Raw genomic sequence first — 25,338 nt, forward strand, 5'->3', positions numbered from 1 at the left:
AATTATGAATGATTATTTTAAATTATAATGTTAATGTAATTTTACATACTGCAAATCTTTGAAGCAAAAACAACAGCTAGATCTAACAAATCTGCAACCAAAATACGTTACCGCACGAATTTAGAGAAGAAAAAAAAAACCCGTTAAGCTATCCGTATCGCCCGCCCGGAATTTCCTTATGTACATTTTTTTTTTTGGGTTTTCATTTTCAGGTAATAAAACATCCCATTTTTTTCTTGACGGGGGGTCAGCTTATTACAGAAGCAGTTTCGTCGCCTATACGAATTCGATGAGGTAAAGGTCTGGCGATTAGACCATCAACGACCCAACCAGCAAACTGACTGTCGTTTTTGATGTGGGTGAATTCCCTTTGTACATATTCCATCGATATTTGAAGCCTTCCACCTGGTCTACAGTCATCAACGGTGGTCGTTGACTTTATTCCGGCGTTTCTCTCCAGCCAGTACAGATAACTCACCTGAAACAATGACTTCAGCATGTCTTGTGGCATTGAGCTTTCTTTTAGCACCACCTGAATTTTAAAAAAGAAAAAGCAGAATCTTAGGACTTGCAACGAACAGTTTGTATAGAATGAATACGGAGAATCGAATAGACTTACGCAGTATCTTCCTTGGTGCTCTGTCAGAATATACCCCTCGGACTTGTATAAATCGAATAGAGCGATAGCTTCTTCCCTGCTTTTTACAACATCGGAGAGCTTCGATCCCAGCTTCAACCGGCGATCGATATTAGAAGCTGCATGCTTTGCATCGGGTGATAGTACTTCAACTTGTTCCTGGATAATACATGACATTATATTTTTTTTAATAACCATTGTTGAATATTCGATTAAAGGTGGAATATAATATATAATAAAACCTACTTCGGATGTGGGCTTCACGATTAGAAGGGGAAAAGCTGGAAACAATGGCTCCTCGTCATTGACCTCTTTAACTGACGGGACTAGGCCGCTGAGTAGATACTGACTGAAGACTAAGCCTGTTTATTTTTTTTATTTTTGAATATGTTAGAAATTATACCAACAAAGTGAAATAAATTAACGTAGGTAAGAATGAGAGAAGACAAAGGAAATACTTGCACGATATGGATTTAATGTCCTTAGCTGAATGGATTGATATGATTTCAGGTTGCAGAACATGTGTATCCAAGTTATAACACTGAAAGAAGCAAGAGCAAGCGGTATAGAAGATTGTACGCCGTTAGCTAATGCTATGCCGAGCATTATTCCTATGGATTTGCTCACCATTCCTTGAGCTTCACCCTTTGCAATCACCTGCCACAAAGAAACTTCTCCACGATGTAAAACGTAGGCATACTTCGAGAAATAAGTGCAGAAAATCCATTGATCATAGATCGAATGATGGGAAAAAAATGAACTGATTGCAGAAATTTTTACCTCTGCAAAGTTCCTCTGAGCAGCAAAACCAGCGTAGAAACAACTCCTTGTAGCTGCCTATCAAACGTAAAGTTTCTTGTGTCAGAGAAAAAGAAACAAGTAGTACGAGCATTCCATGCAAGCTACATTAGACGATGTGCAATAAGGAAGGCTCTTTAAGAAAAAATCGATTAAACTTGAATCGATAAATATGTCATATATTAGGACTAAGAAGTTAAGAAAACAAAACCTCTTAAAGAATAGAGGTAGATTCAGAACAAAAGAGAAAACTACACACTTTTCGTTTTCGTTTGAAATTGAGAAGTTAAGAGGAAAGCATCTTTCGAGCTTGGGGACTCTGCATATATATATATCCTAGCTGCATATGCAGAATGAGAACGAACATATGCAACGCCACGTGCAGCTCTAACTGATGGAATCATGACTGTGTATGAGAAATCGAAAGAATTTAGAACTCAATATGTCAACATAATACAGAAACTTGATGCAAACATCTATTATTAACAATCATGATATGCCGATGCTGTCAAAGAAGCCAATATTCACATTTTTATGTTGGCAAACAATTTATACTTCCTCGAGAAGACAAAAGCTAGTCATATAATGGGAATATAGCAAGCTTCCAAACATCAAGAAATATGTTTTATCCACCAAAAAATGTACTTGAAGTCATTAATACCAGCGCTACTGTGTAAGAAATCAAAAGTGAATCAAACTAATTGCGTCCAAGACGATGATTATCTAATCCAACAAACTTAACTACAGCATCGTTAGTAAAGGCCCTGATCATTATCCTTTTAATTAGAAGCCTAGACTGAATAAACCAATGAGCATTAGCAGCTAATTTTACTCATACGAGAGATTGTTGTGTCATGGATAACGAAATAAAAATAAATTTTACTAAAATGCATGCAATACATTTTTTTTTAACTTACCTGAATTAATGCAGCTGCAGATCTTCCGGCTCCAGCGACCGCACCAATTGGAACAAAAAGATGCGGAAATGCAGGGGTCAAAATTTCCAACCCAAACGCAGCATTTTCAAGAAAATCAGCACACAGTCTCCAACCCTTCGGATTCACGTCAAAATGTCTCCCATACTTGGACAACATGATCTTACTAAGATACCCAATTCCATCTTTGAGGACCCAATTCACAGCAGCTGCTGTAGGAATTGCCCCTTTTCCTAATCCAACCGCATAAAGCAATGCCTAAAGATTTGAATATCAGACAACAAAACAATCAGTAGAGTTTATTCAGGAATTTCTACAAACACTAACAAACTGCCAAGATCTCCTAACATATTAAAGAATCCAGAACATAAAATATCTCATGGAATAATATTCTAGTTCACCAACAATCAAGTTTATATAGAAATTGCTTTATCATGCAACAGTAACAAATCAATAAAATTTTAATAAATCGATATAAGACGTGTATTATACAAAATTTACTACCTGAGTAGCAAGCACACCGCTAACTTGTGCTGCAATGCCCTGAACCCCTCTCCAAAGAGAGTACTCGAGATAGTCGCTCGTAACACTCTCCGGAAAACCTTCCGGAAGCATCAGACTCATTGCCACATCCCTACATTTCATCCAAACATCAGCTAAATTCGACGAAGGATTAGACTTTGCAGCTTTTAACCACCACGACCAATTTTTTTCAGGAACGACGAATTCATCCTTGGAGTAATCCGGCGCCAGCTCAACTCTCTTCCCTGCCCTAATTTCAAACACGATTTCCTCATCGTTTTTCGATAAATCGTCCGATTTCGCTCGTGCAGGAGAAGACGAAAAAACGAAGTAGCTTAGAGAAGCGGAAATGGAAATTATTAGTAAATAAACGTGTTTGGGAATAGATGTGGAAATTAAATTGTCTTCTCTGCTGAAAATGAAGTGAGAAGGGAAGAGGAAGAAAGGGTTCCGGCTGAAATTGAAGAAATTGTTGCTCCAATCATCGCCACTGCCTCCACCTCCACCTCCACCCCCGCCGCTCCCCCCACTTCCGCCGCCACAACCATTGTTGTTGGTATTGTACTGGAAATTTGAATTCGAGCAATTCAGAGGAAATCGAATGTGCTTGTGAGCTTGGACACGGAGGATTAAGCGTCTGTCCGGGCGGTGATAACGGAAGAGTGAGGCGATCGAGAGAGTATCAGTGAAGGCGGCGGCGGAAGTGGTGGCGGCGGCAGGTGGGAAGGAGTGTGGAGAAGGTTTGTGAGGGAGGGAGAAGGATTCGCAGGCGGCGAAACCCATAGCTGCGGCGTTCCTGGAGGTTTTCCGTTGTGGCGCCTTCTACAAAATTTCACAATCAAAACGACGTCGTTTTGTCGCAGTTGAAACCAGGCAAATAAATTGCCAATTGGGCCTAGTATATAATAATGAGGTCCAGTAATTGGGCCCATTAATTATTAATTAAACTATTAATTTAGGCCCAGAGTTTAGAAAAAAAAAATCCAAAGAAATATTAACAAATGTGTTTAGCATAAACAAATGAAGATTACCTCTAATTTCTTTGGATTAGGACTATTTAGTTGAAATGGGCTCGGGCCCTTAATTATGTTTAATTGGTGGTTCAAAGGGGCCTAAATAAAGTAAAATTGATTCAAAGTTTGGGCTTATGCCCATTTATTGGATTTGTGACTTAAGAATTTTAATCATTTTGCTCCCTCATGTTTCAAAAATTCGTGACTTTTAGTCCTTGCCGTTAAATTTTCCATTAAAACGGAATCAAGTTTGTGACTATCACTGCCTTAACTGATGGACGACTGGTAAATTGACGTAAATGACCAAAAGATTTAAATTAATGAAGCACAAGGGATCAAATTTGTTTTTTTTGTAAACGCAGAGGACCAAATATGATATTGATACAAAATTGAGGGACTAAAACTGTAATATTTCCATTTGTAATTGATATGCAACTCAATTATTTCAATTATTTTACACCATATAGTCTTTCATATATAAATATAAATGTGGGTAAAATATATATATATGAATAAATCAATTCTTTGGACGAGAAAAATATAATAATAAATTTGAAATTTTGACCCACCCAAGAAAAATATCATAACCCGACCCGACACAAGAACGGGTTAGTGGGCAAATGGGTCAAAAAAAATCCTATCCATTTTCATGTGTCCACACAACCCACATTATTTAATCGGACAAAAGTACTATTCTTATCCATCATAAAGCCAGCAAAATCATAGCTGCTATAAATCACATATAAAGTAATCAAATAAATAATTAATTTAAAATTGAAGAAAAATAAAAATAAAAATAAAAATTCAACACTTTGATTGAGATAGCCACCCACCCACCCCACCTCACCCCCTCTTGTTCATTATACTAATTGTGTTTAAACCCCAAATGAGGGCAAATGAGTCTTTTTCATTCATAGCTGTCACTTTCTTTGACACAAAAAGAGACTTGCAATCAACCACAAAGGGATTTAATAATCATCCCCCAAAGTCATGGATCAATTTACACATAATATATGTATACGGCAATCATTGGTGTATATACAAGGGCAAATTACGGCACCCTTAAGTAAAGTGAAATTACGAAAACCCCATTTTATTTGGATAATTACAGTCATTCTCTAACTATGTATTATCTTAGGAAAAAACGCCTCAAGAAGTAAATTTATGAATGTTAATTCGGAAATTTATGAATGTTAATTCGGTAAAACTGTACAGAAAATTTGGTATTAGAATTATACAATTTGGTTCCATAACAACCGAATTACAGATTTTTTTTTTAAATAGTTAAAATCAGGGAAATTACCCAAACATGATGGGAGTTTTCATAATTTGACCTTACCTCAGGGGGTGTCCGTAATTTGCCCATATATATAACAACGGTATTTCATAACGTATATATTTCACAAAATACGTGCTGAAATACGAAACGGGACACCATTTCTAGAAGCACGGTTATCGCATGACTAAGAAAACTTTAAGATCATATATATGTCGATAAGGAAAATATTTACACGAGTCTTTAACGACAAAGTTACGTCCGAAGTTTTTACTTTAAAATGACGAGAATAGTATTACACGAGACTAAACGAAGCTAGATTAAGAACGAATAAATTTGTACATAGGAGATTTAAATCAAGTAACAGTTAGCCGGCCTTTTTGCCCTAACGAAGATTTCCACGATTTTTCGAGCCTCATTAAATGCAACTTCTCGACAAAAGGTTCTAGAACCTCGGATTCCTCTTCCGGTGCAAATGCCATGCAGATGCTTAGCTCTTGCACTGCAGCCTCGTATTCTCTACGATAATTTTTATCGAATTAAATTCAAAACGATATAATTAATTAATTAATTAATTACCAAAAAGTACGCATTAACGGACCGAAAAATAAAAATAAAAATAAAAATTGCATCTTTGCTTACCTGTTATAATATAACATCATGCCATAGTCTCTTCTCAAAGCCCAACTATGCGGCTGAAGTATTAGTAATCTTTCCGAAGCCATTATCGCAAGCCTGAAAAAAATTTACGTAGCAAAATACGTGATCTTAATTAATCGAGCACGAGAACTATTATTAATAATTAAAAAAAATTAATAGAAAATATAATTACCTAAGCTCTTGAGGGCGTAACAAAGGCATTTCCGAACAATTGTCCTTACTGAACTTCTCTTCGGATTTATGAGCAGACCTAAGTGGAGAAGTTAACATCAGCCCGTAATTTGTTTTCGAAGCCCGTTTCCAGTAAAACCTCTGCAAAATAAGGGATATTTATAATAATTAATTCTTATCACAAATATTGAAAATTGGAAAAAGAAATTGTTTTCCAAGAGTAATGGCGAAATTTAGCTCACAATCAAATTCGCCAAAGCAATCCCAATAATATCTCGATTTGTCGCGATTTCTAAACCTAAAAGCGAGCTGCTATTAATGTCAGACGCCTTCGATCGTGGATCGTCCACGCATTTCCCGTTTACGATCCTAAACAAACTGCGTCCCGAAGTTACTTTAAATAGCTCCTAAAAATATTGCAAAACAATAAAAAATGAAAAAAAATTGTTAATAATCGGTAGTTAATTATCATTTACGTTGCTAAAATTAGTAAAATGAAGTTGGAAATTAATAAACGATCGAACCTCGGGATTTCCTGTTGGAGGCCATATCAAGAATTCGTCCCCAACTCGGGATCCAACAATAGTCAAATTAAGCCTTCGGCAAACCTCAATGTAAATCACACTAAGCAAAATCGCTGTCGAATAATCAAAAAATCGATAAATCAGGTAAGTATTAAATATAATCGATTATACACAATTGCCGAAAAAATATACATACCACTTGCAGAACCAGAGCTCAATACAGAATGCAAGTACAAACACTTTGAATCCACCACCACATGCGACCGTTTAAAACCTCTCGTCTCGAAAAGTACTTTATTCACCGCCTCGAGAACTTCCGCCAGGTGGCACCCTATATCCCTCGAGACCAGCTCAGCTTCGACTTCTTTTGCTATGGCATCAATTTCGAGCAGCCACTCGCTCATGTTTTTCCCATCCATCGGCATATTCTCCACAGCTTCGAACCCTTGTGCGTCGTGAGGCGGTGACGTGTCAATACGCTCGTTTTGGAGGGCAAAAGCGTCTATTTCCCGATTGTACGCCAAATAAGCCTCGTCCTCCGCGGCCACGTAATGTAAAGCCTACAAAATCAAGATTCACCCGACAAAAAATTTAAAGCCTTTAAAATAATGCGGCCAGCCAATCAAGAATCTATAACGAGATTCGAAAGAAAGATACATACTTCGATCAATCTTAAGCATCAATAACCCGTACGGAAAGGGCAAAATAGGAATTAAAAAAAAGGTACCTTTGCAAGTGAGATATCTTTATCCTTCAACTGAAACGAAATCGCCATAGTAAATTTATCTCTAGCAGATTCAAGAACCTGATATATGTCACATATATATATAGATCAACGATACATCAATAAATTTAAATCGAAGAGGAGATCAAAGATTAGATCGATTCGGAACCTCCTTATAGAAATTGGCCCTCGAAGAATTACGAGGTTTCGCCACAGCAGAAGAAGCCAGGGGCAAAAAGGGCAACCTTGTGATCTTGGCTGCAGCATTTCCAGTTGGTGTAGCCATTGCATGATTCATCTTTCCCTTTCTGTAATCACTCGAAAATCGACCACGACCGACAAACAACATCGTTACACATGATCATTAACGAAAAAAACACACACACACAAATGCCTCACTTACTACAAGATTTTGCACAGACATGTAAGAATTTAAGTGGCAACTCAATTGAATCAGTTTTCGATGAAAAAACAATCGAACTGCATGTAGATTTCAGACATGTTCAATTCAATCAAAACCCAATTCGATTCTTGAAAAAAAAAAAATTAATTAAAATTACCTGCCACAATTTCCCAAAGGGGTGATCTTAGTGGGCACAGCCATCATCATTATCATCTGCTGGTGACACAAACCAGGCAATGAGACACGCACCATTTTCTTGATTTTTTTTTTCTTTTTTTTCTTTTTTTCTTTTTTTATTTCCAGAAGCAATACCACGCAAAAGGGGTGTTGAAAACAGGAGGAAGGGGGCTTTCTTGAAAAAAAATTAGAGTGAAAAAGATCCCACCTTTATTTCAAGAAAACAACAAAACGGTTGTTGCTTGTATTGAGGGCTCAAGAGGCAAACAAAAACAGCTGTTTTCTTACGAGACACCCCCGAAAAGCAGCAAAATTAATCAGCATATAGAGAGAGAGAGAGAGAGAGAGAGAGAGAGAGAGAGAGAGAGAGAGAGAGAGAGAGAGAGAGAGAGAGAGAGAGAGAGAGAGAGAGAGATTTAAATGAGAAAAATCAAGAATCAAGCTATCTCTTCTTCTTGACAAACTGAAGAGGAGAAATCAAGAATGGAGGGTTTAAAAGAGACCATTTTGGGAATTAAATTGGAGCTTCCAAAAGAGAAGGAAGAGAGAGACAAAGTTGATGATGATGATGATGATGGTGATGAATGGAAGTTACTGCAGCAACTGCAACTAGCACAAGAAGAAGAATTATAGTGGAAGCTGACACTACTACTAATATTATTATTATTCCCAAGATCCATATTATTGGAATTTCTCAACTATTTTGAATACTAATTTTTGCTTAGTTGAATACTACCTAGTTGAAAACCACAATTGAGTACATATTTATAAGTTTTTTCTTACTTTAAAACCAAAATAAAAAGAAAATTACAAAAACACCCTTTCATACAAAATATCAATTATATCAAATTTTATTAGAAATTACCTATTCAAAAACCAAATAAAAAAAAAAGAAAAAAAACCCTTTGTTGTAAAAAAAAGAAAACCTCCACCATTTCTTCTCCTCTCCAACCCTGACCGCCGCCGCCGCCGCCGACGCCGCCGCCGCCGCCGCCGCCGCCGCCGCCGCCGCCGAACGCCACCGTACGTGCTCGTAACTGCCGCGACAACCCAATTAAACCCTATCTTTTTCATCTTCTTAAATCCTCCAAAACATCTCCAAATTCAAAAAATCAAAACCTCACAAAACTTATAAAATGGAGTTATAAGACAATAATATGGTAGTATATGTGGAAAGAGAAGCCATTAAGGTAAGTATCGATGTCTTTTTTGAGCTTCAAAGTCGATTTTGAAGTTTTTTTTTTTGAAACCCGTCGGCAATTTTCGACACATACAGGTCGATTTTTGGTCAATTTTCGACACCAACGTGTCGAAAAAGAAAAAAAAAAAAAAAAAAAAAAAAAAAAAAAAAAACCAAATTTCGACACCTACCTGTCGAAATTTGGACAATTTTCGACAGGTAGGTGTCGAAATTTGGTTTTTTTTTTTTTTTTTTTTTTTTTTTTTTTTTTTTTTTTTTTCTTTTTCGACACGTTGGTGTCGAAAATTGACCAAAAAATCGACCTGTATGTGTCGAAAATTGCCGACGGGTTTCAAAAAAAAAAAACTTCAAAATCGACTTCGAAGCTCAAAAAAGACATCGATACTTACCTTAATGTGTTCTCCTTTCATATATACTACCATATTATTGTCTTATAACTCAATTTTATACGTTTTGTAAGGTTTTAATTTCTTTAGTTTTGATATTTTTTAGAAGGGTTTGTTGTGAGATTTTTTAGAAGGGTTTGTTGTGAGGAAGATTTTTTAGAAGGGTGTTTGGGGAGGGAGAAGAAGGAGGTGGAGAAGGAGGGAAATGGTTTTTTGAGTTTTTGATTATTTGGTATTTAAGAAAGAAAAATAGTATTTGTAATATTTTTTTAGTTTTAATTTCATTAAGGGTATTAAAGTAATTTACAATTAATTATTTATTTTTTATTTTTTTGGTATTCAAGTAAGCAAAAGTTGGGATTTGAAATAGTGATCCCCCAAATAAAAGGTTAAATCAAGAAACCCCCAAATCCCCCTTTTGTTATTTCTTCCTTTCTCTCTCCTCTTTCTCTCTCTACCTATATATATATATAGAGAGAGAGAGGTCTGCGTGTCTGTAAATTTTGTTTTGATACAGAGAATGGGAGGAGAGAGAGAAAAGTAAACTTTGGGAAGGGGCCTTCTTCCCCTTTCAATTTCATTATCCTTTACTTCTATAGGATCCAAAAAGAATACAGAAAAAGACTTGATTTTTATTTCTAATAATAATATAAATATAATTATTTCCCAAAAGGCAATTTCAGTAAATAGCTTGTAAGTAATTATTATCTTGCAATCTAAGCAAGATGGTAATTTTCTTTTAAAAATAAAAAGGTAAAATGGTAATTACTATAACCTTTGTGATTTTATATTTTTTTTTATAGTATTATAATATATTAGTAGTCATTAAAATATTAAAAATCTTGAATAAGTTAATTTCAGAAAAATTATGTCACCTGCTGATTTTTTTATAAGAATTAAGAATATGCTTACAGAGACAATAATAGGAATATAATAATTGGTGAGATCATTGATTAATAAATTCATCCCCCAACAATGTATGATGGACTATTAAAAGTTACATAATAGAGATTTGCATAATAAATAAATGTTATTGAGAAGACTTGTAAGAAATGTAGAGAGAGAAAGATAGGATAAGGTAATTGTTTATTAATATTATTTTAATGAAGGAGAAAGGGATAAGAGTAAAGACAATGGTCTATGAGCTCTTGCACCAAGAAAATGGAGATGTAGGGGTACTATGGTATTTTTCTCTATTATTAAATTTAATAATGTATGTTGTTGGATGTTTAATATAACCTTGTTTCCCCATTCTTTTGAGAAATATTTGTTATTGTAGTTAGAAAGTAGTCATTTCATTATAGTTGTTCTAACATCAAACCAAACTGCTCGATCCTCGATTCAGATTGTTTGTTGAAACCTCGTTTGAGTTCGTTTTTTTAATATAAAAACTGAAGTTTGAAAACTTCTTGTTGTTTGATAAGATATGAAGATCGGTTGAAACTCGCGATTACAAAAAAATATAAGAAATTAATTTACTCGAATTTGATTCATGTTCGGCTCGACTAAAACTAGTCCAAGCTATTGGTTATATATCAAATCGAGTTTAAGTACAACTTTAAATGTTCGATAAATATTCGAATAAGATTGAACAAATGTGCATTCGCCTCGATTCAATAAATTATGATTTATGAGTGCAGGATTTTAATGAGCATAGGTAAGCCACCCCCTCACCCCCCTGATGTTTGATTGCACCAAATCATCCAACTTTCAATTATTATGTTGATTATTGAAGAATGATTAGGTCATGATCCAGTAGAGGGTATTTTTGGCCAATTCTATTAAAAGTAATTATATATATATATATATATATATATATATATATATATATATATTTCATTTTTTATAATAAAGCAAATAATTATATTAATTTTCTTTTATAACATATTTTAACAAATCTCTAAGTTCACAGAAAAAAATGTTTTTTTTTTTGGGTAATTGGTTAAGGGCAAAATGGTGTTTTAACTTATTACTATAACCGAAATAAATATAACTTCAAAGGCAAAATTTACACCAAAGTTTTCCATATATTTAGGGGTTATCTGATATATTATTCTTTTCTTTTTTGCATTAGTATTTTATTCCGTGAGAAAGGGCATTTGAGTCATTTACGGTAGTTTACTTCAAAATCTTGTCATATATTGGTATGTGGACATCACATGCAATGAATGACTCAACAAACGCTCGATTTTGATGTTATAAGTGTTAAATATCGTTTCAATTTAACCGTATACACACAATCATGCAATCATAAATGCACATGAATTTGATGTGTATGAATTAATATTTGCACGTGTACGTTTGGATATTAGTCGATGAATACGATCAATTAAGTCTAGCACGGAATAAAATCAGTACATAATATCGAGCTAATTGTTATTTTGGTTATTATATAGACAATTTCACTATCGAACCACCGGCTTACGACTATTTTTTTTTTTTTTTTGGTCTTAATTAAGTTTCATTTTCTTAACATTAGGGATTTCTTAGATATAAAATTATTATTATTTTGCTGAAAAATTAAACTTGTCCACACATATGTTTAAGGCATAGAAACGACACGTGTTGAAAAAACGTGTTCACACACGTGGCTAATAAGCCATATAATTTAACAAATATAAGTTGGAAAAAAATATCTAACCAACCACATGGCAATAATGCATAAATAATGATACGAGTTAAAAGACACGTTTGTTTGTGGCATATAAATTATTATTAGTATATGTAATATGATTAGGGGTGTAAAAGAATCGATTTCGAGTTAGATACATTATTGAATTGTTCGACTATTTACCTAACTTTGAAGTTGTATTTAAAATGTGGCTTAATTTGATTGACGCATGCAAAGTTAAATAGTCATAAAACACTCCCACGTTCAATTAAAATCCGAGTTTCCCTCACTCAAAGTTTCAGTCACTCATAGAAGAAGATCGAAAGAAAAAAACTCGGAGAAGTGAACAATAAAGTGTTTCCCTTATCTCTCTCTCTAATTATGGTAGTATAAATAGTTTCGAAATCAGTGGCCATAGACAACAAAGTTGTCCCCGATTCAAAGTCGGCCATGTATGGTGAAAACTCTACACAGAGTTGTCGGAAAAAAACATATAGAATGACGGAGCTACGAGAGAGAGAGAGAGAGAGAGAGAGAGAGAGAGAGAGAGAGAGAGAGAGAGAGAGAGAGAGAGAGAGAGAGAGAGAGAGAGAGAGAGAGAGAGAGAGAGAGAGAGAGACGCAATTCAAACGAAATTGGAGTTGAGAAGAGACAGAGAGAATACTTAAGTATGAGCAAATAAAAATAAACGACCAAGATTAAATAAATTAATGTGGACGATCAAGATTAAGAATGCTGCAAGAATTGATTAAGTCTAGGCCCAATTATAAAATTCATCATTGACTCAAAACTTAACCAAACATCAAATTAATCTTGAACAACCTTAATTTTAATGAGTCATATATAAATCAAACTCAAGTATATAAATTAATTTATAGCTTTTTTTTCCTAATCAAGCTCGAACATAGCTTATGAGTTATGTCTTATCAGCGAAAAACACGTTCAAATTTGATTGCTATATTAACAAATTGAGTGCAAACGAGTTTTTAACAAACGAGAAAATTTAAAATTAGGTATACTACATATATTGATTCAATTCTTGAAATTGTATATATACATATATATATATATATATATATATATATATATATATATATATATATATATATATATATATATATATATATATATATATATATATAATATATATATATTTTATATTTTATTTTATTTGAATTTTCGTTAATATATTTAACACGATAATGTTATATTTGAAAGGCAAACAATGATGAACACATCAATTATCCTAAGAATAGTCCAAAATATTTTCCAACAAAAACTGATTCAAATAAAAATAATAATAAAAAACAATAGCCGTACATTAATTAATCCTAAAATCCAATCACACACACTCAAATCTGACGAGGATTTTTACTTTTGCCAGAGAAAACACAGTCGACCCATCATCACTTGTTCATCATCATTCATCAAAGTACACAAAAGCTGACTCATATTATTAATTATTATTATTCTCCAATAATTTTTCCTTTTTTTTTATTACCTCCAATAATTATTGCGAAATGATTAATTATTTATGATTATTTTTTTTAATAGTGTTAATGTGAATTGTAAATATTTCTTATGGCTGTGTTTGGGCAAAGCGTAGTACACTAGCCGTTGTTTTTGAAGAACTTCACTCAATTAGGTTTGCTCTTTTCCCCCATTTTCTTGATTTTTTTTTAATTCTTGCATTTTTCTTTAGATAAATCTTGTTTCAATTAATTGAATTGAATTTATTATTGCGTAGTGGAAAGGGATCTTGTATTCTGTGTATTGATTGTTTCTTGATGTTCGTCGTTTGAGAAATCGAATGATCTTGGATAAGATTGTTGATGTATAAATGGTTGTTTTGGTGTATATATATATATATATATATATAGAAATATGGCTGGATGTGTTGGATTAGGGCAAATGATTTTCGAGCCCATTCTCGAGGAACGAGTGTTCCGATTCGATTGTTCGGAAGACGATAGAAATGCGGCATTTCCGAGCATTTCTTTCGTAAACCCTAAAATTAGAGATACACCAATCACAAACCCCCAAAAAACCCCGACCCACATTCCCACCTTCGAACGCGTAACGGGGCAGCAAATAGTTAACTTTGAGGTAACAACGGTTTAAATTTGATAATTTCCGTCCAAAATGCGAATCTTTAATTGATAAAGACTCAATTTTTTTTTGTTTCTGTAATTTTTAGTTTCCTCCGCGTACGTCGTTTTATGGAACCGGAGAGGTTAGTGGACAGCTTGAAAGAACAGGGAAGAGAGTAAGCCTCGCTAAATTTTAAGTCAGTTGATAATGCGTTAAACTAAATTCGAACACGGAATAAAAATCTTATTTTCCGACAAATGATTTTCGATTTGGAATAGGTTTTTACTTGGAATACCGATGCATGGGGATACGGTGCCGGAACTACTTCATTGTATCAATCGCACCCTTGGGTTCTCGTTCTTCTTCCAAATGGAGAGGCGATTGGGGTTCTTGCAGATACAACGAGACGTTGTGAGGTACACATGTATGTATGTATGTATGTATGTATGTATGTATGTATGTATGTATGTATGTATGTATGTATGTATGTATGTATGTATGTATGTATGTATGTATGTATGTATGTATGTATGTATGTATGTATGTATGTATGTATGTATGTATGTATGTATGTATGTATGTATGTATGTATGTATGTATGTATGTATGTATGTATGTATGTATGTATGTATGTATTTTTAAAATATATTAGATGTTGTAGTGACTGGTTAATTATTGAGCAGATTGATTTGCGGAAGGAATCAAATATAAAGCTCGTTTCTTCGTCGTCTTATCCTGTGATCACATTTGGTCCATTTGCTTCACCGACTGATGTTCTCGCGTCTTTTTCACGAGCAGTTGGTAATTTTCTATTTCTATGTGCAGAATTTCTTGTTGTAGACATTAAATTAAAACGATATGTTGTGGAACAGAGTAAGTTGGAAAATTCGGCTTTCAATTGGCAAATGAGATAACTACGAGTAAAACGGCTATTAATTACAGTCGAGGAATTCAGTTTTCTCAATTATACATCATTGATTATTTTTCTCTCGTTGATTTTAGTATTGTCAACAAACACCATACTTTTGCTAAAGTTTAATAGTTCCGTATAATTTTTCAACATTCATTTTCTTCAGATTGATTGTAATTTGATGTTTAATTTGTATTCAGGAAAAGTATTTATGCCCCCAAAGTGGGCCCTGGGCTATCATCAATGCCGTTGGAGTTACGATTCCGATGCACGAGTTCGTGAGGTTCACCACTTTTTTTTTTTTTTTAAATTTTATTTCTGTGTTTAAAATGTATTTTGTTGCTTATATATGAATAAATTTATGCAGATTGCAGATTTGTAGTCCTAAAAAAATTAATTTTTTTTTTCCGTAATTGCAGATTGCAAGGACATTTCGGGAAAAAAAGATCCCGTGCGATGTCATATGGATGGACATAGATTACATGGATGGTTTTCGTTGTTTCACTTTCGACAAAGTATGTCATTAGTATATATGGAAGCCACCTTTACACGATTTTTCGTTATCTTATATCAATTAATGCACGCTCCATTTTATTTTTTTCGCAGGAGCGATTCCCCGATCCAAAGTCTCTTGTAAATGATCTTCATCAAAGCGGGTTCAAAGCAATATGGATGCTCGATCCAGGGATAAAAAAGGAAAACGGATATTACGTCTACGATAGTGGTTCGGAAAACGATATCTGGACTCAAACTGCCGATGGGAAACCTTATGTTGGTATATACATTACAATCCAAAAAAAAATCCAGCAAAAATGATGAAAATTAAATTAAAAAAAAGTCGGAAAAAATCGGTTTTTTTCTTTAACCAAGATAAAGTTTTTTCTTCATTTAAAAATTAGGTGAGGTGTGGCCCGGGCCGTGTGTATTTCCCGATTACACACAATCGAAAGCCCGTTTATGGTGGGCTAATCTTGTTAAAGATTTCATTTCTAATGGTGTGGATGGTATATGGAATGATATGAACGAACCAGCTGTGTTCAAGGTAAACTTCGATCAATTTCGTACGCAACATTTTTTTATTTTTTTTAATATATACATATATATGTATAACCTTCGGTTTTTTCTTCGATGACAGACTGTAACGAAAACAATGCCCGAGAGCAATATTCACAGGGGAGATACAGATCTAGGAGGTCATCAGAACCATTCGCACTATCACAACGTACTTGCTAAATATATTTTTTATTAATTAACTCGTGTAAGAGTTTCGATAGTATAATAAGTACATGGCTAATTAAATTATTTTTCCGTATCTCAGGTTTACGGTATGCTAATGGCGCAATCAACATACAAAGGCATGAAACTAGCGGATGAAAAAAAACGTCCTTTCGTCCTCACACGAGCTGGCTTCGTCGGTAGCCAACGGTACGCCGCCACCTGGACAGGTGACAATCTCTCCACTTGGGAGCACCTCCACATGAGCATCCCCATGGCTGTTCAACTCGTAAGTCTTCAAGATTAAATGCTCCTTGATTATATTATAAAACATCATTTAATATAAAGATTTCGGTACAAAAATGTGCAATAGTAATAAAGATTGGATTTTTTTTACAGGGATTAAGTGGTCAGCCGCTAGCGGGTCCCGATATCGGTGGATATGCTGGCAATGCGACACCTCAGCTTTTCGGTAGGTGGATGGGTGTGGGGTCCATGTTTCCTTTTTGCCGCGGCCATTCTGAACGAGACACAACGGATCACGAACCATGGTCTTTCGGAGAAGAGGTTTTTTTGTAATTTTATTCTCGACTTTATATTAATTTATTCATTATTTTTGTGTTCTGATATTTATATACTAATTTTTTTACCAGTGTGAAGAAGTTTGCCGAGTTGCATTGCAAAGGCGGTATCGGATTTTACCATTGATATATACTTTATTTTACTTCGCTCATACGGAGGGTATTCCAGTGGCTACCCCGACGTTTTTTGCAGGTAGTATTCTCATTTCTTCGTATTGGATATTCCGGGGGAATATTCTCTTTTTCGACATGGTATCTTACATTGTTCGAAAAATTCTTGTGTAGATACTAAGGATATGGAGTTACGAACGCATGAGAATTCGTTCATGTTGGGCCCACTTCTTGTATACGCAAGGTTCTTACAATCTCTATCCAATGATTTGTTAAAGATTAATTTATTTATTTTTGTTTCTTTTTTAAAGATTAAATATTTAATAATGTTATTTCGTGTTTGTAGCACTGGAAAAGATCAGGAGTTGTACGAAATGCAGCACAAGTTACCGAAAGGCATTTGGCTCGATTTCGATTTCGAAGATTCTCATCCAGTAATATGTTTTCCTCTTTTCATTGAATTCTCAGAATATTGAGCCCCCGTTTTTTTTCAATTATTTATAAATTTATTTTTATGTTTTAGGATTTGCCAGCATTGTATCTAAAAGGTGGATCTATAATTCCCGTTGCTCCTCCACATCAGCATGTCGATGAAGCTAATGCTACAGACGATTTATCTCTACTAGTGGCTTTAGATGAACACGGTACATTTTCTTCTTTCGTTTTTATATTAATTAAAGGTACGGTATATGTATAAATATCGGAACTCGCAAAATACAGGTAAAGCAGAAGGCTCTCTTTACGAAGACGACGGTGATGGATATGAATACACTAAAGGAGGCTATTTACTGACAACGTATTTTGCTGAACGAAAATCTTCTACGGTCGTTTTGAAGGTTTCCAAAACCGAAGGATCTTTTACGAGATCAAACCGACGTTTGCATGTGCAAATATTGCTCGGTAAATGTGCTAAGGTACGTTAATTTTTCGTGAGTTTCTATTATTACACTTGGATTCAATTTTATTTATTTTTTCCTTTTTTGTGATATAGATTGAGGCATGGGGTACTGACGGAGAAGTTCTGGAAATTCCGATACCTTCGGAAAATGAAATTTCGGAGTTAGTATTAGCCAGTGAAAAGCGAAGCAAAATTCTCATAGGTGAAATGTTTCTTTTAATTTCCGTTGAATTTTCTTGAATATATTAATTAACTCTGTTCACAAGTTTCTTTTATTTCTCGTTTTCTTCGGTTACTAAAAATTTCATCTAAATAGCAAATTTTCTAGTAGCATTTTTATCGATTTTTTTTATATAAATAAAGACTTATAGGTCTCGTGTCGATCGCAGAAAGTGCTAAACGAATTCCGGAATCGGACGGTGCGCTTGGGCACAAGGGAACCGAACTATCGCAGTCACCTGTCGAAATGAAGAGTGGTGATTGGCTTCTGAAAGTTGTACCGTGGATTGGTGGTAGAATTATTTCGATGCAGCACCTTCCCTCCGGTAATTAATTTAATACTTTTTTTTTTATTTAAACAACTAATTTATTTTTTACTACGTGTTTCGCACACATACTGAAGGTGCATGCATGTGTTGACCCTGTGACAGGAACCGAATGGCTGCATAGTCGAGTTGATGTTAACGGCTACGAAGAATATAGCGGCGTGGAGTACCGATCTGCTGGATGCTCGGAGGAATATTCCGTCATTCAGTAATAAGCACTTCATTTTCTTTAATTCTTTATAGTTAATAATATAATTATCGAATCAAAATGCTAATTAATTGGCTTCAAATTTATTCGACAGGCGTGATCTGGAGCAGGCCGGAGAATTGGAGTCGTTGAAATTGGAGGGCGACATTGGAGGCGGATTAATTCTCGAACGACAAATATACGTCTCGAGAAAAAACCCTAAAATATTCGGAATTAATTCCGCCATTGTTGCTCGAAATGTTGGTGCTGGTTCTGGTGGATTTTCGAGGTCCGTTCATCAATATATATATATATATAGTATATATATATATATATAGTATATATATATATATAGTATATATATATATATATATATATAGTATATATATATATTTTTTCCGATTTATCATTTTTTTAATATATATTTTTTTTTTCTAGGCTTGTTTGTTTGAGGGTGCACCCAATGTTCAATTTGTTGCACCCCACCGAATCATACGTGGCGTTTACGGCAATTGACGGGTCCCACCACGAGGTGTGGCCGGAATCTGGTGAACAACTCTTTGAAGGGAATCTTCGGCCTAATGGTAATACATTCCTTATTATAACTTTTTTCGTGTGCCTTTTAAATATTGAACAAGTCGTGTGTTTTTCGGTTTTTAGGCGAATGGATGCTTGTCGATAAAGGACTTGGATTGGCGTTAGTAAATTTGTTCGATATCGGTGAGGTTTATAAATGTCTCGTTCACTGGGGAACGGGTACAGTGAATTTAGAGCTGTGGTCTGAAGAGAGGCCCGTTGCTAAGGAATGTCCACTTAACATACGTCACAAATACGAGGTAAGGGCAATACCGTAAAAATTGACATTTTTTTCTTGTTTCGACTAAAGATTATACTCTGAACAACGTCGTTTTCCTGGCGTTTAATTTGTGATAATTTAATAAATCTATGTATAATCTGGGATTGCTTGAAATCCCAATTTTTATGTGTTGCTGTAAAGACAGATATATATGCCAAATAAAGTATCACTTAAATTCCATACAATTTGGGGAATCTCTAATTTTTGTTGACTCTTTTCATTCCAACTCATCGTCAAAAACTCGTCTGATTGGTAAGATTAGTCATGATTAACTAAATAATTACGCTATATCTGATGTTTGATTAACACAATAATTTTTATGGTCAGTGCACAATTAGGCCTCGTTTAGGAATATTGACGATACTGGAATAAGATTGATTGAATTGTATATGATTACATTGTCCGGGATAATTTAATATGTTATTATCATATGTTTTATAGTTGTGATTACACAATCCGTTGTATTGTGTATAATGTATATCATTCATATGATTGATTAAATTATGGACTCGTTTTTAATCACAAACTTAAGCCCCAAACATTTGATTCACTTTGATTACATTATCTATCAAGACAAGGCCTTTTTTTTTTATAAGATTTGCATTATCTTATCATGGCTAATCTTATTTCTGTAACCAAACGGGCCCTATAGCGGATAATTAAAACAATCTTGGCGTTTAATCCTTTTATTTGTCTCTTTTGCTTTCTCACAAACAATCAGCAGAATAATGGGTGGAAACGCAAAACTTGTTTGCTTATAGCATCACACACACACAAACTAAAATCCTCATATATGTATATATATATATGTATATATATATATATATATATATATATATATATATATATATATATATATATATATATATATATATATATATATATATATATATATATATATATATATATATATATATATATATATATATATATATATATATATATATATATATATATATATATATATATATGAGACTTATTTGCATAATCAATGTGAACTAAAAAGTTAAAAGAAAGGAGAAAAAAATGAGCACAGACACTTTTAATAACGGGCCTTTATCGGAAAAGGGCAAAGGCCCGTCTCCGATAGTGCCGCTCCTGGCGGTGGTGGGGCTTGGGCTCCTCCTCCGGGGAAGCACGGCCGCCTCCATGGTCAGCCTGGATCTCCCCTTGGTCTCCGACGGAGAAAATGCAATTTTCACGTGCTTCGTTTTCATACCGGTGCTCGTTTTACTAGCGGTGTATTCCACCAGCCACACTGTAGTGCTGCCGCTAGCGTTGATTATGGTGATGTACACGGTAAGTACGGTGCTCCTCGGGCCGCTAGTGCTGATACTGATCGTGTACTTGGCTGGCGCCTACGTGGCGACGGTGGAGTGTAATGGGGAGGAGCTTGGGTGGGGTTGTGTTATGGTGTTGGGTTTTTTTCTGCTGCATTGGGTTATGTCTCAGGAGGGGAGACAATCTGGGGCTTTGGTGCTGGCTGTTATGATTTTTCTGTGTTACCATTGTTTTCCTTAACTAGGATGTTTTTTTTTTTTTTTTAATCAAGAAAATAGTTTGGACAATTCAATTGCATTTTGTAATTACTGCAAAAATATTTGAATAAAAAGAAATAAAAAAATAAAAAGTACTCTAATGTAACTTCGGATTTCCTATTTTTCGGTTTTTTTTAATAGAATTGTGAGTAAATAGTAGATTTCGATTCCGGATTCAATATTAATTTGCAATATGATCTGATTTTGAATTCTGAATTCCGATCTGAAAAATACCGATTATGGAACAATAAAGAATCATTCCGATTTCTACCGATATTCAATTATTTCTCTTTTTTTTATACGGAATTAGAATAATTTCCACTTCCGATTTTTTTAGGGCAAATCACGGCCAACCCTGAAGTAAGGTATAATTACGAAAAAACCACTCTTGTTTGCATAATTACAAATTTACAACCACCCATCAACTATGTATTGTCTTAAACGTCCACCCTTACAACATCAAATCTACCTAGAAAGGTTCATCCGGTCGGTAAATCGATAGAAATGAACCGAACGAAAATTCGTACATCCGATTACCAAACCATATATATTAATATTTACACTAAAGGATTAAAAAAAAAGTCAATTTTTTTATATTTTTAATAAAATTTTATTAATTCTGTTATTTATCGAACCAAACGTTAAACGATATAAAATTTGGACGTACCACAATTTTTGTACAGTTTTCGTGAATGAACCCTCATAAATTTATCAGCTGAAGGGATTCTTTTTAAGATAATACATAGTTGAGAGGAATTATACAAATATGAAAGTTTTTCTCGTAATACGACCTTACCACAGGGTGGTCGTAATTTCCCTTTTTTTTCTTAATTCCAGTTCGACTTTTTTCAAAAGTGTTAATTAAATCCATCTCGCCACGAGGTCGGAATCGGACACCACCACGATCTCCGCCGCCATAGTCGACTTCCAGATGAGCTGGACCAAGCACGTATTCTGGAAGTTCAATATCCCAGTCATCAGCTTCTTCACCTTCGGCGCGTGCGCCGCCGCCATGGAGTGGGCGCGTGGAAGTCACACGGTGGAGGCAGTCTTCATCTCAGCCCCGGCGAGATCCACCTCATACCTGGGTTACCGATAGAAACCAACATCACTTATCATGACCTCGCACGCAGGAGAAATCATCCCCCACGCGCCGCCGCCGACGGCGGCGGTCCACCTCAGCCCGGCGACCAGCCTCCGTGGGTCCCATTGGTGGAGGGCTCGATCGCCTTGATGTTCAACACGTGTGAATATCTTGAGCACACATTCATCACATACTTAGCCAATCAAATGGGGCCTGCCGGTATGGGGAGTGGGCCCCACTCCTACCAAGTCAAAATTGGTCAAAGCCCAATTCGTTGATCCAAGGTTTTCAAATTAGACAACCCAATAAGAACCAAAGTAACTACAATGAAGACCAAATACTACAATGGTTAGACAACAAACCCAAAAAATCTGTCCTTTATGTAGCATTTGGTAGTGAAGTTAGCCCTACTAATCAAGAAATCTTGCAATTAGCTTGTGCATTGGAAGAAATGGCATATTCCTTTATTTGGGTGGTGCTAAATGGTACTTCAATAATACGGAATATTCTCGACGATCTCGATAAGAAAATCGACGATCGCTGTTTTATTGTAAGAGGGTGGGCCCCACAACTCTTGATACTAAGCCATCCTTCGACAGGAGGGTTTCTATCACACTGCGGATGGAATTCGACTATGGAAGCTGTAGGATGTGGGGTCCGGATATTAGCGTGGCCTATTAGGGGTGATCAGATTTATAATGCAAAGCTAGTGGCGAACCATCTCAGGATTGGCTACATGGCCTTGCCTAGTTGCACAAATGAAATGACGAAGGATGACCTAATCAGCGGAATAGATAAGTTAATGACGGATGAAGATGTTCGTAAACGAGCGGAAGTTATTCGCGCAAAACTTAGCGTTGGTTTTCCATCTAGTTCAATGTTTGCAATAGATGCATTCATAGATGTCATTCAACAAAATCAAAATTAACTAATATATGTTGTAATTGTTTAAGATGTCATTCAACAAAATCAAAATTAACTAATATATGTTGTAATTGTTTCTTTCATATCATCTAATATTCCATGGTTAAAATATATTTTTTTAATTAATTTAAAAAAAATAATATTTATATTGCATTTGAAGCAAGATGGTTGATGTTCACCAACAAATTGATATTACAATGAACTTGAGCGTGTGACATGTCATATGATTGTGCTGATCAATACAAGTTGACTTTTTATTTTTGGATAAGAAATACAAGTTGACTTCAATTGCTTCTTGAAATAGAAATGTCACGTCGAAGTTGGAAATTGGTACCAATTGAAGTTTCTATGATTAGAAAAGAAACTGAACAGTCTGTCTATAATTAATATTAATTATTAATTAAATACCAATTAAACCCACTTGATATTAATCTGTAATTAGGAGTAATTAGTATCATAATTATAGTCAACTATCTTCCACTTGTTCCTCCCTTTCACTTTGCTGTCTCTGATTTCATACATGACGTCATTTCCTATTTCTATTCATCATAGAAAAGTGCAAATGCCATTAAATTAAAAAACAACATATATATGGTGTAATAATTATCCTAACACAGTTAAACTTTTATAAATTAATACAGTTAGAACAAAATTCTATTAATTTTAACAAAATATTGAATTATCAAACTAATAATTTAGTATTTTTTTTATCAAGTCAGGATCATAAGAAATTATTATTTAAGTGAAATTATTAATTTATCGATATTCTAATAAAATACCAGGTGATTAGTTTCTGCACACTAATTGTGATGCGGCGAAACAACAATAGTGTTTAGTGAATAATAATAATACATGAAGAGCCACCAAACTCATTCCTCCAGCAATAATAATTAATAAATAAATAAGCAAATTGATGAATTCATTTTCTTATGTTTATTCAATTAACTACTTCTTTTATTTTATTTTATGTTGCTCAAATATTCAATTAACTATATAGATCTTATTATTGAAGTATCTTTTTTTTTAATGAATAAATATATTAAAGTATCAAGTATCAACAGCTATACAGAGGTTTGACATGGAATATACTAAAGTCAAATGAATATATAAGCCAACTTATATATATATATATATATATATATATATATATATATATATATATATATATATATATATATATATATCAGTTGTATTTAATTAGCTGAAAGATGATTGGCTAGAGTGATTCCATATATTCTAGCTATCAGCAGACAGTTTCAATCGTGGTGACAAATTAGTGACACAGATTAATATCATATGCATGTACTTGATGAATACATAATACTTTTCTACTATTATTGATTGATGATGATGATGATGCAAATTGCAATATATTGTTACATTTAAAAAAATAAAAATAAATCAACAAATTACCAAATTATGTGTACCAATCAAAAGTAGGAAGATGGTGATTTGAACCATATTTTAGCTCTCGATCATGATATCGCGATTGTAGTTAGGGATGGAAATTGGGACGAAATTTTCGAATTGTGCAGATTGCGATCTGAAAATTTCGAATTTCAGAACAATTTGTTTTTGTTCCGATTTTCGATCAAACTTTTGTTTCAACAAACTCCCAGACAAATTACGAAAATTTCACTAACAACTTTTTTATTCTAGTTTTCAAAATTTCAATTTTCCCGGTTTTTTTTCTTCTTTTCTTGTTTTTCATTTTTGAAAAAAAAAAACTAATTTCCAACCATAATTGTTGTATACTCTTAATACTATCACTAATTATTCGTCTCCCCTATTTTTTTTTTGTAGTAAAGAAACCAACAGCCAACCATATAGGTGCACTGAGTGAACTTACAGTCTCGTATAATATCTTGTAAACCATACGAGAAACGTAAACCGCAGTAAATCAGCCATGTTTGATAAGCTCCACCCAACAACCCGATGAAAATAAGCTCTCCCCCATCTTTTTTTCTTTTTTGCAAAAGGTTGGGGGGCAACTATTTTGAATACTAATTTTTGCTTAGTTGAATACTACCTAGTTGAAAACCATAATTGAGTACATATTTATAAGTTTTTTCTTACTTTAAAACCAAAATAAAAAGAAAATTACAAAAACACCCTTTCATACAAAATATCAATTATATCAAATTTTATTAGAAATTACCTATTCAAAAACCAAATAAAAAAAAAGAAAAAAAACCCTTTGTTGTTAAAAAAAAAAAACCTCCACCATTTCTTCTCCTCTCCAACCTTGACCGCCGCCGCCGCCGCCGCCGACACCGCCGCCGCCGAACGCCACCGTACGTGCTCGTAACTGCCGCGACAACCCAATTAAACCCTATCTTTTTCATCTTCTTAAATCCTCC

At 34.3% G+C, this 25,338-nt stretch overlaps 3 protein-coding genes and 1 pseudogene across 5 annotated transcripts; 2 read left to right on the top strand and 2 right to left on the bottom strand.

Annotated features, from left to right (window-relative positions):
- Positions 1-104: 104 nt before the first annotated feature.
- RUS1 (root UVB sensitive-like protein (Protein of unknown function, DUF647)) lies at positions 105-3,738 on the bottom strand. The gene is made up of 7 exons (XM_012981937.2): positions 2,875-3,738; positions 2,353-2,628; positions 1,418-1,474; positions 1,096-1,294; positions 884-999; positions 620-796; positions 105-532 (listed from the first exon to the last, which is right to left on the bottom strand). Exons 1-7 carry the CDS (start codon positions 3,673-3,675, stop codon positions 248-250), a joined length of 1,911 nt encoding a protein of 636 aa, XP_012837391.2. The 5' UTR covers positions 3,676-3,738; the 3' UTR covers positions 105-247.
- Positions 3,739-5,369: 1,631 nt separating this feature from the next.
- Positions 5,370-8,190, bottom strand: LOC105957953 (transglutaminase family protein). Of its 2 annotated transcripts, XM_088816808.1 has the most exons (10): positions 8,049-8,190; positions 7,821-7,876; positions 7,430-7,568; positions 7,264-7,341; positions 6,733-7,096; positions 6,537-6,649; positions 6,255-6,419; positions 6,014-6,153; positions 5,824-5,916; positions 5,370-5,700 (listed from the first exon to the last, which is right to left on the bottom strand). In XM_088816808.1, the coding sequence occupies exons 2-10, from the start codon at positions 7,874-7,876 to the stop codon at positions 5,538-5,540; spliced, it is 1,311 nt and encodes a 436-aa protein (XP_088672934.1). In that variant the 5' UTR covers positions 8,049-8,190; the 3' UTR covers positions 5,370-5,537. The 2 variants fall into 2 exon arrangements, with proteins under 2 accessions (XP_088672934.1, XP_012837395.2); XM_012981941.2 differs by having other exon boundaries at positions 7,821-8,054.
- A 5,091-nt stretch (positions 8,191-13,281) lies between these two features.
- On the top strand, positions 13,282-19,617 carry LOC105957952 (uncharacterized). Of its 2 annotated transcripts, none has more exons than XM_088816815.1 (24): positions 13,282-13,470; positions 13,593-13,683; positions 13,919-14,144; positions 14,236-14,304; positions 14,408-14,545; positions 14,813-14,930; positions 15,240-15,322; positions 15,459-15,554; positions 15,646-15,814; positions 15,939-16,081; positions 16,175-16,261; positions 16,358-16,543; positions 16,654-16,821; positions 16,908-17,028; positions 17,121-17,190; positions 17,293-17,380; positions 17,470-17,590; positions 17,667-17,860; positions 17,938-18,046; positions 18,234-18,389; positions 18,495-18,597; positions 18,692-18,865; positions 19,015-19,160; positions 19,237-19,617. In XM_088816815.1, exons 3-24 carry the CDS (start codon positions 13,923-13,925, stop codon positions 19,428-19,430), a joined length of 2,955 nt encoding a protein of 984 aa, XP_088672941.1. In that variant the 5' UTR covers positions 13,282-13,470; positions 13,593-13,683; positions 13,919-13,922; the 3' UTR covers positions 19,431-19,617. The 2 variants fall into 2 exon arrangements, with proteins under 2 accessions (XP_088672941.1, XP_012837393.2); XM_012981939.2 differs by having other exon boundaries at positions 13,355-13,470; positions 13,645-13,683.
- Positions 19,618-21,838: 2,221 nt separating this feature from the next.
- LOC148772576 (UDP-glycosyltransferase 73C4-like) lies at positions 21,839-22,982 on the top strand (annotated as a pseudogene).
- Positions 22,983-25,338: the final 2,356 nt, after the last annotated feature.

The sequence above is a fragment of the Erythranthe guttata genome, chromosome 1 (assembly GCF_056151865.1).
Source record: "Erythranthe guttata isolate IM_541 chromosome 1, IM_541, whole genome shotgun sequence".
Classification (NCBI taxonomy): Eukaryota; Viridiplantae; Streptophyta; class Magnoliopsida; order Lamiales; family Phrymaceae; genus Erythranthe; species Erythranthe guttata.

Coding starts and splice junctions, on each gene's coding strand:
- LOC105957952 (XM_088816815.1), top strand. CDS start 13,923: ATGGCTGGATGTGTTGGATTAGGGCAAATGATTTTCGAGCCCATTCTC. Junction 16,544..16,653: donor TCCCCATGGCTGTTCAACTC/GTAAGTCTTCAA, acceptor TTTTTTTTACAG/GGATTAAGTGGTCAGCCGCT. Junction 17,191..17,292: donor CCACTTCTTGTATACGCAAG/GTTCTTACAATC, acceptor TCGTGTTTGTAG/CACTGGAAAAGATCAGGAGT.
- LOC105957953 (XM_012981941.2), bottom strand. CDS start 7,915: ATGGTGCGTGTCTCATTGCCTGGTTTGTGTCACCAGCAGATGATAATG. Junction 6,154..6,254: donor TTGCTTTGGCGAATTTGATT/GTGAGCTAAATT, acceptor CTTATTTTGCAG/AGGTTTTACTGGAAACGGGC. Junction 5,917..6,013: donor TTACGCCCTCAAGAGCTTAG/GTAATTATATTT, acceptor AATTTTTTTCAG/GCTTGCGATAATGGCTTCGG.
- RUS1 (XM_012981937.2), bottom strand. CDS start 3,675: ATGGGTTTCGCCGCCTGCGAATCCTTCTCCCTCCCTCACAAACCTTCT. Junction 2,629..2,874: donor GCGGTGTGCTTGCTACTCAG/GTAGTAAATTTT, acceptor TCAAATCTTTAG/GCATTGCTTTATGCGGTTGG. Junction 533..619: donor AGCACCAAGGAAGATACTGC/GTAAGTCTATTC, acceptor TTTAAAATTCAG/GTGGTGCTAAAAGAAAGCTC.